Source organism: Ylistrum balloti, unplaced genomic scaffold (genome assembly GCF_031769215.1).
Source record: "Ylistrum balloti isolate Yb309-2 unplaced genomic scaffold, AGI_CSIRO_Ybal_v1 Utg370092, whole genome shotgun sequence".
Taxonomy (NCBI): Eukaryota; Metazoa; Mollusca; class Bivalvia; order Pectinida; family Pectinidae; genus Ylistrum; species Ylistrum balloti.
This window is the reverse complement of record NW_026782123.1, coordinates 923,197-937,658: the sequence shown is the minus strand read 5'-3', so window position 1 is coordinate 937,658 and position 14,462 is coordinate 923,197. Positions and strand designations below refer to the sequence as shown.

The following is a 14,462-nucleotide window of genomic DNA, read 5'->3' as shown; positions in this document are numbered from 1 at the left end:
TCATTGATAGACATAAACACAACTCCTAGCATCATTGATAGACATTAACACAATTCCTAGCATCATTGATAGACATTAACACAACTCCTAGCATCATTGATAGACATTAACACAACTCCTAGCATCATTGATAGACATTAACACAACTCCTAGCATCATTGCTAGACATTAGCACAACTCCTAGCGTCATTGCTAGACATTAGCACAACTCCTAGCGTCATTGCTAGATATTAGCACAACTTCTAGCATCATTGCTCGACGTTAACACAACTCCTAGCGTCATTGATAGACATTAGCACAACTCCTAGCATCATGATTTAAACAGGCTCTGAACTGGTTCCTAGAGTGTTTATTTTGATCTGTTTTTGGAGAATGTATGTGAAGTCAAAGAACTAAAGAAGGCTGGGATAGATGTTTATAAAACGTTTACTGTTTCTCACAAGTCTCTTAAAACTTTCTGCATGATATGTTATTGTATGGTACTGTCTGTCTATAATGTATAACTCTAGTATGAAGTTGTGCCTGACAATCTGGTTTTAACTCAACACCTTGAAATGTTATGATCCCCTCAGTGGGGATCTTTTGGTTCAAAACTTTTTAATTTTTGAAATTGACCTGTGTTTGTGGTCCTTTGTCCGTCTGTCTGTCCATAAACTGTTTTTGTTATTGATAGTGCTTGAGAAGTACTGGATGGATCTTTCTCAAATTTCAGATGTTGGTTCCCACTAGTTCCTAGTTTTGCCTGTTTGATATAGGGTCTGATCACAAATAAAAAATGGCTTACAGGTGGCCATCTTGGATTTTACAATGATGTTTGCTATCAATATTTCTTGAAAAGTATGGGATGGATCTTTCAAATTTCATAGGTGTGCCTGTTTGATTTTGAGTATGATTAGAAAAACAAAATGGCCCACAGGTGACCATCTTGGATATTTAAAATGAAGTTTGATATCACTTTTTCTTGAAAAATATAAATGGATCTCTAGCAAATTTCATATGCTGGTTCTCCATGGTCCCTTGTTGTGTCCATTTGATTTTGGATTGATCAGTAAAATAATATGGCAGGCAGATGGCCTTCTTTGATTCTGCCTATTAAAGTTTGTTATCACTCTTTCTTGTGAAGTACTAGGTGGATCTTAAGCTTCTTACGTAGGGTCTTCTTGGTTCCTAGTTGTTCCTGTTTGGTTTTGTGACTGACAGACAACCATCTTGGATTTAGCAATTAAAAATTAACATCACTATTTTTGAAAAGAATGATTAAATTTTGTCAGTAAAAGTGAACGCAGAGAAGAGAAGAGAAAAAAAGGGAAATGATCCATCATTTAAAGATCAAACAATGGTGGATGTCAAGATCCCTCAGGGATCTCCTTTCCAAAAATGTATTGGCATTTCATTTTTGTTTTAAAGTTGTCTGGAACACATTAATTTTGTTATTCGAAAAACAAACAAAACAAAACAAAATTAAAATATCAGTAACAGAATTTTTTTGCTGTGCATGCAGAACCTTGTGTGTTGTATATTGATCTGTTGAATTCAAGATAATTTCTCACAATGTTTCTGCATGTGATGGATTTTATCGGAACGTGAAGAAAAGCATTCTGCTCATTGACAAATTTAGACAGATATCACCAGTTATCACTAACACACTGATTCAGCATCAAATCTGGACAGATGATACAAGTTAAAACATTTACATGTATGCCCTCGTTAGTTATAATAAAGCAACAAAAAACACAGTGTCCTTGTGATTGAGATGTATAAGGCATGTGATGTATTGGGGCTGTTTCTAATACTGATCAGGAGTAACTGGGAGCCATTGTAGTTTCCTTTAACTTTTAAAGTTAAATTTTGAAAGTATTTTAAGTTCATTATTATCCTTCCCACACACTTTTTATTTTATATATACTTTCATCAAAGTTCCAGGTGTGAACATGGTGTTGTAGTTGGTGATGTTTCAATGGTTGACCTCTTCTACTTCTGTCATATACTTTTAAGGTCAGAATATCTGTCATAGCCATGAATACAGAATAAAAGAATACTCCACACAGAATAACAGAATACTCAGCACAGAATAACAGAATACTCCACACAGAATAACAGAATACTCAGTACAGAATCTCAGCACAGAATAACAGAATACTCAGCACAGAATAACAGGATACTCAGTACAGAATCTCAGCACAGAATAGCATAATACTCATCACAGAATAACATAATACACATCACAGAATAACATAATACTCATCACAGAATATCAGCACAGAATAACATAATACTCATCACAGAATAACAGAATACTCAGCACAGAATACCCAACACAGAATAACAGAATACTCAGCACAGAATAACAGAATACTCAGCACAGAATACTCAGCACAGAATAACAGAATACTCAGCACAGAATAACAGAATACTCATAACAGAATAACATAATACTCAGTACAGAATACTCATCACAGAATAACAGAATACTCAGTACAGAATACTCATCACAGAATAACAGAATACTCAGTACAGAATACTCAGCACAGAATAACAGAATACTCATCACAGAATAACAGAATACTCAGCACAGAATAACAGAATACTCCACACAGAATAACATAATACTCAGTACAGAATATCAACACAGAATAACATAATACTCAGTACAGAATAACAGAATACTCCACACAGAATAACAGAATACTCAGTACAGAATAACAGAATACTCAGCACAGAATAATAGAATACTCATCACCATACATAGAACAGTACTTCTTAGAACACATAGTGTCTCTACTACTGATAATTTTTTTCTCTGTTATAAAGCCAGTACAAACTTTGGTTTTGATTTCCTGATCAAAATTGTATTTGTAAACCTCATTTCAATAAATGCTGATAAAAAATCTGTCCTTAGGATCATGTCATGAAAATTGATTTTCTGGGTGGTATCATTTTAAAAGTTATCGCCCTGTATTGTTTTTTCTTCATTATTGTTTTAATGAATGTCAGTATATCCTCTTTTAAACTTGATCAGCATTATCATAATATTTTGATGTCATTTTACAACAGTGATTTTTTGGACTCAAGTATTTGAGTCCTGGGCTCATGTTTTTCCCATGGTACTCACTCAAATTTAAGGACCCATTACATCTCTTTGTAACAGGACTCATCCAAATTGAGTACGCTGGGCTCACCAGAAAATTGCTACAAAAATGCCTGGACAAAATAATGTGTTTCACCTGTTGTACTTTGTGATCCTTGTGTCATTATTATTGTCTATAGTATATCCACAGACCGCATACTCTTGGGTTTGTACTGTTAATGAAAAGCAATGACCGTTCTATTTTTAGGATCGTAAGGACACCAACCCGGTGAACCTGGGTCCAAGTGAACGGACAAGGTAAGTGACCATTGCTGGTGATTTGTCATTAGTATAGGACTATACTTGGTCAATACACAGGTCACTCAGCTGTGTCAGTGAAGATCGTCAATGGTCTTTATGATCATAATCTTAAAGGTTTAACTAAAACTATATTTATAACAAGGATTTAATAAAACTCTGTCCATTGTCCATTCTTCAGCCAAGTGGCTGAATTTAGTGGTCATCTTGTGTAGTTTTTGGTCGTTAATCTGTTTACCATCTGGTTTACCTTAGTGTGATTAGGATTCCTTACCATCTTATACACTACATACATCATTATTATCATTTGTCTGATGAAGATGACTGTGTAGTCATCAAAACGTCACACTCTAATCTTCTACTGGTTGTGTTATAAGATGAAGGTGACTGTGTAGTCACCGTCACACTCTAATCTTCTACTGGTTGTGTTATAAGATGAAGGTTACCGTGTAGTCACAAAAACGTCACACTCTAATCTTCTACTGGTTGTGTTATAAGATGAAGGTGACCGTATAGTCATTAAAACGTCACTCTCTCATCTCCTACTGGTTGTGTTATAAGATGAAGGTGACCATGTAGTCATCGAAACATCACACTCTAATCTTCTACTGTTGTGTTATAAGATGAAGGTGACCATGTAGCCATCAAAACATCACACTCTAATCTCCTCCTGGCTGTGTTATAAGATGAAGGTGACCGTGTAGTCATCAAAACGTCACACTCTAATCTTCTACTGGTTGTGTTATAAGAGGAAGGTGACCATGTAGCCATCAAAACATCACTCTCAAATCTCCTACTGGTTGTGTTATAAGATGAAGGTTACCGTGTAGTCACAGAAACATCACACTCTAATCTTCTACTGGTTGTGTTATAAGATGAAGGTGACCATGTAGCCATCAAAACATCACTCTCTAATCTCCTATTGGTTGTGTTATAAGATGAAGGTGACAGTGTAGTCATCAAAACGTCACACTCTAATCTCCTACCGGTTGTGTTATAAGAACTTTTATTCTATAAGTGGTCAAGTAAATATGTAAATAGCTTGCAGTATGACTTTACTCTTCAAGTCACTTGATTTCCTAGTCCATGTACAGTGGATACATTAGTGAAAAATAACCTGCTTTTTTAGTCTGGGTATGAAACTCTTGAAGATGTCCTGCAACTTCTAGACCTCCCATGACCCCAAGACCTCTTGTAACCCCCAGCTGTCCAATGACCCACAGACCTCTTGTAACCCCCAGCTGTCCGCTGACCCACAGACCTCGTGTAATCCCCAGCTGTCCGCTGACCCACAGACCTCTTGTAACCCCCAGCTGTCTGCTGACCCACAGATGTCAACTAATCTCCAGCTGTCCCCTTACCCCCAGACCTCTTGTAACCCCCAGCTGTCCGCTGACCCACAGATGTCCTCAAATCACCAGCTGTCTCCTTACCCCCAGACCTCTTGTAACCCCCAGCTGTCTGCTGACCCACAGATGTCCTCTAATCTCCAGCTGTCCCCTTACCACCAGACCACTTGCAACCCCCAGCTGTCCGCTGACCCACAGATGTCCACTAATCTCTAGCTGTCCCCTTACCTCCAGACCTCTTGTGACCCCAAACAGTCCCCATCAGTTCATCACGATTTTTTCTCAGTATATCAGAATCATTCAACAGACTACCAAATAAATAATGGAAGAAGCCACCTCTAGTCTGTTGGATTGATTCTGATATATTTCAGCTTACCCCGTCACATCAATGCCCTGCATACCTTCGAGTATCCAGGCTAAAGGAAAATAACCTTGATGCCTCCATTAATAGTACTATGGTGTTGGCTCTATTCTTAACACAATTTTTTCCAAATAATTAAAATGTCAAAGCCTTTATTGTTGAGCTCTAATTTGTATGAATAGTAAAATATCATTAGAGATTTTTTCTTCATTCATTTCTTTTACAGTGTGAAACCGAGTGATTTTGAGTTCCTTAAAGTCATTGGAAAAGGGAGTTTTGGCAAGGTAAGAAAGACACACCCCTTTTAGACATTATATGACAGATCTCCATCAGTCTAATATTATAGTGACTCAGATCTGTTCCTATGGTCCTATAAACAATAAGGAGAATGGCTGTACAAAGTATTCCTATGTTAGTTCCAATATCAGCCCTAAGGTTGGGGATGAACGATTACTGACACAGTATGTATAACCAAATAACCATGTCTTGCATAAGATATTGTCATCCTCATCAACACTTGTCAAAGTATTTTCAGTATTTTCAACATGTCATAACCAACTTGATGAACTTTTAGTATATAGTACATATGAGTTCAAAGGCAGGAATCCAATCAGTCTTCCTTGTCCTAGAATCCGATAGGCCATGTCAGTGTTGGTCTACATCGTACAGTAATGTAGTTCTAATTGTCCAAGTCGACCATACCTAATGCCTTGAAGATGACGGTTGGTAGTGGAATCTGCATTACATGAGATTTGTGTTAAACGTTTTTGACTTTTGGAAGTAAAAGCTTACTGGTTACAAATGCATGTAGTATCCTAAATAGTACAGGATACGGGCTAGGTGTTCTCATACCCTCATGATTCTCTGTCTAGAAGGACACTGGCAATAACCCTTTATGGGATTAATGGCATTGGAGCTGTCATGCTGGATCCAGACATTGTACTTTACACTTCTCTTACGCTTTGAGTGGATCTGACATCGTAAAAACGTCTCCTCAGTGCTGATAGATCCAGATCTCGTAGTCCCCATGATCACTGAGGTGCTCACTTATGTTGCCAGCCGCCAATGATATTTGGTTTGTGCCACATGACATTGTCTGAAAGTACTCAATGTATAACTTTGGAAAGTCACAATTATCTGCAATACCATCTAGTCTGACAAAAAGTCACTTGGTCCTTCTGGTAAGATCTGGTTCATTTTTCACACGCTGAGCTGAGAAGTGAACACTAAGGAGCGCTTTCCCTATCCTTTGTGTCTTTTTCTTGTGTTATAACATATATATGGTTGATGAATCATCCATGATATGGCTCCACTTTGCATCTGGATTTAATTTTGGATCTATCAGGGTTAGCTTGTAGGTCGTCATGTTGAGTCTGCCAAGGTTTTAGACAAGATGGCATATTTGTTGTCAAACCACATGATTCCAAATCTGGCAAAACATCCCTAAACGCTCGATCAACAACGACGTTGTATCATCATCAACAACAACGTTTTAACCTTTGGGTTGTGACTTTCTTTTCTGATGATTCTTAAAACACTTATCACACTTACCGACCTCTCTTGATCATCAGTTAGCACCATCTGTTTTTAAAACATCTAACAACCAATTGTGCTGGGGAAGTCCTATATTTCTGTCAGGTTTCTTGGTCTCCCCTAAAGACAACTTTACAACCCGCACCTACACATCTACCTGTCATTGTAAGAACGGTACTGTATAAGGTGTTAGAAGTCTCTGTTAGAGTAGAACAGGGGATGTCAGAAGAACACCTGATATGATATTGGGGTAAATGGGGTATATAATATATTGTTGGGAGATTTATATTGTAACTATTTGTCCTATTATATATTGTATTTAACGTCCTTATTATAATTGACAGATATAGTCATTCAAGGACATTTGGTCATTACTTGTATGCGTGCTAGGGGTTGTTATATATTAGGAAAGGCACATGTGTACATGGGTGTAACAGGATGGTCTCCTATTTCTGCTATTGTTCAACCAGTCATTGGGGTATTACACATCTAAGCCAAAAATCAACACTTTGCACAAATGCTGAAGTTTCAATTCATAGGCAGGGTTAGGGTGCAGGATAAAGCTATATATTTGCTAAATAATTTTGAATGGGCTAAATATGTAAGACATTCAGATTGTCATTTGTTTACAAAAATTTGATGTTTTTCTCACAAAATGCTTAAAAAATCAATAATATCTGTGTTTTAGGAATTTTTCCGTTTCGTTAAAATAATTAATTTAGTTTTATCTGTTTTGTGACAATCCATGTTCATAGTTTAGTAATTTAGTTACGTAATTAGTTAACAAAGCAAGTGCATCAATGATTTATTTGGATTAAATGTAAAGCATTGGGGACCAACATTGATGGCACAAAGCAATGTATAGGTGAGTGGTCTCAAAGGCTGGAAAATCTTAAGCTAACGTCTGTGGGAAATTAGCATTGCTGGAAACCCCACCTTTGTTTCAAATTCACCAATACCTTAATGATATTGTGTAAATTTGACTCCTGTGTTTTTGCAGGTCCTCCTTGCCCGACACAAGCTAGAAGGGCACATCTACGCTATCAAGGTGCTTCAAAAGCAGGCTATCATGAAGAGAAACGAGGCAAAACATATCATGGCTGAACGCAATGTCCTGTTAAAAAACATCAAACATCCCTTCCTGGTGGGCCTGCACTACTCCTTCCAGACTGCTGACAAGCTGTACTTTGTCCTTGACTACGTTAACGGTGGTGAGGTAGGTGTTTATTTATAAATTAAACAAACTTCCTTTATAAATCAGAAAAGAAATACAACATTGCGATGTATAATATTTTTCCAACAATAAAACAGGAATCATTTATTCTGTTCACACTTGTGTTTGTTATCTGGGTGGAAGTTTAAGCATCTATTCCTACACAACATAAGCCCGAGGCTAAGTCTAAACTACAACATTAATTAGTCTGGTGTTTATAGAAGATTCTCCTCTGTTGGAGCTAATTGGCATTAGGTTCTAATTATGCTGATGCATTTCAGTTATGAATTGTGTAAATCAAATGTGGTTGAAGGTTGGCCTATATAGTTTTACATTACTTTGTCTCATTTGTCCCCGCTATAAACAGCATACAAATGTGGAGACACTGTCAATCTTGTTTAGAATAAGAACTTCTATTGAATCCGAGGGCCTTTCATTTAGTATCTGCCAATAACAACATGTTAATAAGAATTAAATATTTGTTGAAAGGTTTAGGTACAAGGGGATGTGAAATGACTACGGTTTATATCGGTAAAGGAGTTTGAGGTATCTGTGGATTACACATACGGGGGGGTTAGGGGTGAGTGTGGTTTATGTATTAGGGTGTTAGGGGTGAGTGTGGTTTATGTATTAGGGGGTTAGGGGTAAGTGTGGTTTATGTATTAGGGGGTTAGGGGTGACTGTGGTTTATGTATTAGGGGGTTAGGGGTAAGTGTGGTTTATATATTTGGGGGTTAGGGGTGAATGTGGTTTATGTATTAGGGGGTTAGAGGTGAGTGTGGTTTATGTATTAGGGGATTAGGGATGACTGTGGTTTATGCATTAGGGGGTTAGGGGTGAGTGTGGTTTATGTATTAGGGGGTTAGGGGTGACTGTGGTTTATGTATTAGGGGGTTAGGGGTAAGTGTGGTTTATGTATTAGGGGATTAGGGGTGACTGTGGTTTATGTATTAGGGGGTTAGGGGTGAGTGTGGTTTATGTATTAGGGGGTTGGGGTGAGTGTGGTTTATGTATTAGGGGGTTAGGGGTAAGTGTGGTGTATTAGGGGGTTAGGGGTGAATGTGGTTTATGTATTAGGGGGTTAGAGGTGAGTGTGGTTTATGTATTAGGGGGTTAGGGGTGAGTGTGGTTTATGTATTATGGGGTTAGAGGTGACTTTGGTTTATGTATTAGGGGATAAGAGGTAAATTTGTTTTATGTATTAGGGGGTTAGGGTGACTGTGGTTTATGTATTAGGGGGTTAGGGGTGAGTGTCGTTTATGTATTAGGGGGTTAGAGGTGAGTTTGGTTTATTTATTAGGGGGTTAGGGTTTATTTGGGGGTTTGGGGTGAGTGTGGTTTATGTATTAGGGGGTTAGGGGTGACTGTGGTTTATGTATTAGGGGGTTAGGTGGTTTATGTATTAGGGGGTTGGGGGTGAGTGTGGTTTATGTATTAGGGGGTTACCGGTAATTGTGGTTTATGTATTAGGGGTTAGAGGTGACTGTGGTTTATGTATTAGGGAGTTAGGAGTGAGTGTGGTTTATGTATTAGGGTGTTAGAGGTGAGTGTGGTTTATGTATTAGGGGGTTTGTGGTGAGTGTGGTTTATGTATTAGGGGGTTAGGGGTGAGTGTGGTTTATGTATTAGGGGGTTAGGGGTGACTGTGGTTTATGTATTAGGGGGTTAGGGGTGAGTGTGGTTTATGTATTAGGGGGTTAGGGGTGAGTGTGGTTTATGTATTAGGGGGTTAGGGGTGAGTGTGGTTTATGTATTAGGGGGTTAGGGGTGACTGTGGTTTATGTATTAGGGGGTTAGGGGTGAGTGTGGTTTATGTATTAGGGGTTAGAGGTGACTGTGGTTTATGTATTAGGGGGTTAGGAGTGAGTGTGGTTTATTTATTAGGGGGTTAGGGGTGACTGTGGTTTATGTATTAGGGGGTTGGGGGTGAGTGTGGTTTATGTATTAGGGGGTTAGGGGTGAGTGTGGTTTATGTATTAGGGGGTTAGGGGTGAGTGTGGTTTATGTATAGGGAGTTAGTGAGTGTGGTTTATTTATTAGGGGGTTAGGGGTGACTGTGGTTTATGTATTAGGGGGTTGGGGGTGAGTGTGGTTTATGTATTAGGGGGTTAGGGGTGACTGTGGTTTATGTATTAGGGGGTTGGGGGTGAGTTTGGTGGTTTATGTATTAGGGGGTTAGAGGTGAGTGTGGTTTATGTATTAGGGGGTTAGAGGTGACTTTGGTTTATGTATTAGAGGGTTAGGGGTGAGTGTGGTTTATGTATTAGGGGGTTGGGGGTGAGTGTGGTTTATTTATTAGGGGGTTAGGGGTGAGTGTGGTTTATGTATTAGGGGGTTAGGGGTGACTGTGGTTTATGTATTAGGGGGTTAGGGGTGAGTGTGGTTTATGTATTAGGGGGTTAGGGGTGACTGTGGTTTATGTATTAGGGGGTTAGGGGTGACTGTGGTTTATGTATTAGGGGGTTAGGGGTAAGTGTTTTATGTGGGGGTTAGGGGTAATGTGGTTTATGTATTAGGGGGTTAGGGGTGACTGTGGTTTATGGGGGTTTGGGGTGACTGTGGTTTATGTATTAGGGGGTTAGGGGTGAGTGTGGTTTATGTATTAGGGTGTTAGAGGTGAGTGTGGTTTATGTATTAGGGGGTTAGGGGTGACTGTGGTTTATGTATTAGGGGGTTAGGGGTGAGTGTGGTTTATTTATTAGGGGGTTAGGGGTGAGTGTGGTTTATGTATTAGGGGGTTAGGGGTGACTGTGGGTTATGTATTAGGGGGTTAGTGGGTGTAGTTAGTGACTGTGGTTTATGTATTAGGGGGTTAGGGGTGAGTGTGGTTTATGTATTAGGGGGTTAGAGGTGAGTGTGGTTTATGTATTAGGGGGTTAGGGGTGACTGTGGTTTATGTATTAGGGGGTTAGGGGTGAGTGTGGTTTATGTATTAGGGGGTTAGGGGTGAGTGTGGTTTATGTATTAGGGGGTTAGGGGTGAGTGTGGTTTATGTATTAGGTGGTTTATGTAGGGGGTTAGGGGTGAGTGTGGTTTATGTATTAGGGGGTTAGGGGTGAGTGTGGTTTATGTATTAGGGGGTTAGGGGTGAGTGTGGTTTATGTATTAGGGGGTTAGGGGTGACTGTGGTTTATGTATTAGGGGTTAGGGGTGAGTGTGGTTTATGTATATTAGGGGGTTAGGGGAAGTTGGTTTATGTGGTGAGTGTGGTTTATGTATTAGGGGGTTAGGGGTGAGTGTGGTTTATGTATTAGGGGGTTAGGGGTGATGTGGTTTATTAGGGGGTTCGGGGTGAGTGTGGTTTATGTATTAGGGGGTTAGGGGTGAGTGTGGTTTATGTATTAGGGGGTTAGGGGTGAGTGTGGTTTATGTATTAGGGGTTAGAGGAGTGTGGTTTATGTATTAGGGGGTTAGGGGTGACTGTGGTTTATGTATTAGGGGATTAGGGGTGACTGTGGTTTATGTATTAGGGGGTTAGGGGTGAGTGTGGTTTATGTATTAGGGGGTTAGGGGTGACTGTGGTTTATGGTTTATGTATTAGGGGGTTTTATGTATTAGGGGTGAGTGTGGTTTATGTATTAGGGGGTTAGGGGAGTTGGTTTATGTATTAGGGGGTTAGGGGTGAGTGTGGTTTAGGGGGTTAGGGGTGATGTGGTTTATGTATTAGGGGGTTAGGGGTGAGTGTGGTTTATGTATTAGGGGGTTAGAGGTGACTTTGGTTTATGTATTAGAGGGTTAGGGGTGAGTGTGGTTTATGTATTAGGGGGTTGGGGGTGAGTGTGGTTTATGTATTAGGGGGTTAGTGAGTGTGGTTTATGTATTAGGGGGTTAGGGGTGACTGTGGTTTTTGTATTAGGGGGTTCGGGGTGAGTGTGGTTTATGTATTAGGGGGTTGGGGGTGAGTGTGGTTTATTTATTAGGGGGTTAGGGGTGAGTGTGGTTTATGTATTAGGGAGTTAGGAGTGAGTGTGGTTTATTTATTAGGGGGTTAGGGGTGACTGTGGTTTATGTATTAGGGGGTTGGGGGTGAGTGTGGTTTATGTATTAGGGTGTTAGAGGTGAGTGTGGTTTATGTATTAGGGGGTTAGGGGTGAGTGTGGTTTATGTATTAGGGGGTTAGGGGTGACTGTGGTTTATGTATTAGGGGGTTGGGGGTGAGTGTGGTTTATGTATTAGGGTGTTAGAGGTGAGTGTGGTTTATGTATTAGGGGGTTAGAGGTGACTTTGGTTTATGTATTAGAGGGTTAGGGGTGAGTGTGGTTTATGTATTAGGGGGTTAGGGGTGAGTGTGGTTTATGTATTAGGGGGTTAGGGGTTAGAGTGTGGGTTTATGTATTAGGGGGTTAGTAGGTGAGTGTGGTTTATGTATTAGGGGGTTAGGGGTGAGTGTGGTTTATGTATTAGGGGTGTTGGTTTAGTATTAGGGGGTGAGGGTGAGTGTGGTTTATGTATTAGGGGGTTAGGGGTGAGTGTGGTTTATGTATTAGGGGGTTAGGGGTGAGTGTGGTTTATGTATTAGGGGGTTAGTGGTGAATGGGGATTAACTAAAAGGAGGTTGTGGGATACAGGGGTTTATGTATTAGGGGGTTAGGGGTGAGTGTGGTTTATGTATTAGGGTGTTAGAGGTGAGTGTGGTTTATGTATTAGGGGGTTAGAGGTGACTTTGGTTTATGTATTAGAGGGTTAGGGGTATGTATTTGGGGGTTAGGGATGAATGTGGTTTATGTATTAGGGTGTTAGGGGTGACTGTGGTTTATGTATTAGGGGGTTAGGGGTGAGTGTGGTTTATGTATTAGGGGGTTGGGGGTGAGTGTGGTTTATGTATTAGGGGGTTAGGGGTGAGTGTGGTTTATGTATTAGGGGTTAGAGGTGAGTGTGGTTTATGTATTAGGGGGTTAGAGGTGAGTGTGGTTTATGTATTAGGGGGTTAGGGGTGACTGTGGTTTATGCATTAGGGGGTTAGGGGTGAGTGTGGTTTATGTATTAGGGGGTTACCGGTAATTGTGGTTTATGTATTAGGGGTTAGAGGTGACTGTGGTTTATGTATTAGGGAGTTAGGAGTGAGTGTGGTTTATTTATTAGGGGGTTAGGGGTGACTGTGGGAATGTATTAGGGGTTAGTAAAGTTAGAATTAGGGTTAGGGGTTGGTAGTGTTATGTATTAGGGGGTTAGGGGTGAGTGTGGTTTATGTATAATATTTGAGTGAGGGAAAGTCAGTAAAGTTTGGTAGTCAGGGAAAAAAAGTTTGTTTGGTTTGGTAGTCAGGAAAAAGTTGTAAAGTTTGGTAGTCGGGGAAAAGTCAAAAGTTTGGTAGTCAGGAAAATGTCAGTAAAGTTTGGTAGTCGGGGAAAATGTAAAGTTTGGTAGTCAGGAAAATGTTGTAAAGTTTGTTGGTACAAAGGGAAAGTCACAAAGTTTGGTAGTTTCAGTAAAATCGGGGAAAGTCTGTTTGGTAGTCATAAAAGTCAGAAAGTTTGGTAGTCAGGAAAAAGTCAGTAAAGTTTGGTAGTCGGGGAAAAGTCAGTAAAGTTTGGTAGTCAGGGAAAGTCTGTAAAGTTTGGTAGTCAGGAAAAGTCAGTAAAGTTTGGTAGTCAGGAAAAGTCAGTAAAGTTTGGTAGTCAGGGAAAGTCAGTAAAGTTTGGTAGTCAGGAAAATGTTAGTAAAGTTTGGTAGTCAGGAAAAGTCAGTAAAGTTTGGTAGTCAGGAAAAAGTCAGTAAAGTTTGGTAGTCGGGGAAAGTTAGTAAAGTTTGGTAGTCAGGGAAAAGTCAGTAAAGTTTGGTAGTCGGGGAAATGTTAGTAAAGTTTTGTAGTCAGGAAAAAGTCAGTAAAGTTTGGTAGTCTGGGAAAAGTCAGTAAAGTTTGGTAGTCAGGGAAAGTCAGTAAAGTTTGGTAGTCAGGGAAAATGTCAAAAGTTTGGTAGTCAGTCAGTAAAAGTTTGGTAGTCAGGAAAAAGTCAGTAAAGTTTGGTAGTCGGGGAAAGTTAGTAAAGTTTGGTAGTCAGGGAAAAGTCAGTAAAGTTTGGTAGTCAGGGAAAGTCTGTAAAGTTTGGTAGTCAGGGAAAAGTCAGTAAAGTTTGGTAGTCAGGGAAAGTCAGTAAAGTTTGGTAGTCAGGGAAAGTCTGTAAAGTTTGGTAGTCAGGAAAAGTCAGTAAAGTTTGGTAGTCAGGGAAAGTCAGTAAAGTTTGGTAGTCAGGAAAAGTCAGTAAAGTTTGGTAGTCAGGAAAATGTCAGTAAAGTTTGGTAGTCGGGGAAAGTTAGTAATGTTTGGTAGTCAGGAAAATGTTAGTAAAGTTTGGTAGTCAGTTAAATGTCAGTAAAGTTTGGTAGTCAGGAAAATGTCAGTAAAGTTTGGTAGTGAGGGAAAAGTCAGTAAAGTTTGGTAGTCAGGGAAAGTCAGTAAAGATTGGTAGTCGGGGAAAGTCAGTAAAGTTTGGTAGTCAGGAAAAAGTCAGTAAAGTTTGGTAGTCGGGGAAAAGTCAGTAAAGTTTGGTAGTCAGGGAAAGTCTGTAAAGTTTGGTAGTCAGGAAAAGTCAGTAAAGTTTGGTAGTCAGGGAAAGTCAAAGTTTGGTAGTCAAAAGTTTAAAGTTTGGTAGTCAAAAGTCAGTAAAGTTTGGTAGTCAG

General features: G+C 39.7%; 1 protein-coding gene across 1 annotated transcript in view; it reads left to right on the top strand.

The window, feature by feature from the left end:
• Positions 1-14,462, top strand: part of LOC132549947 (serine/threonine-protein kinase Sgk1-like) — a 51,928-nt gene that overhangs the window by 26,535 nt on the left and 10,931 nt on the right. Inside the window, exons 4-6 of the mRNA XM_060213932.1 lie at positions 3,336-3,385; positions 5,322-5,379; positions 7,629-7,844. Of these exons, the coding sequence (XP_060069915.1) occupies positions 3,336-3,385; positions 5,322-5,379; positions 7,629-7,844 (324 nt within the window). The remainder of the gene's footprint in view (positions 1-3,335; positions 3,386-5,321; positions 5,380-7,628; positions 7,845-14,462) is intronic.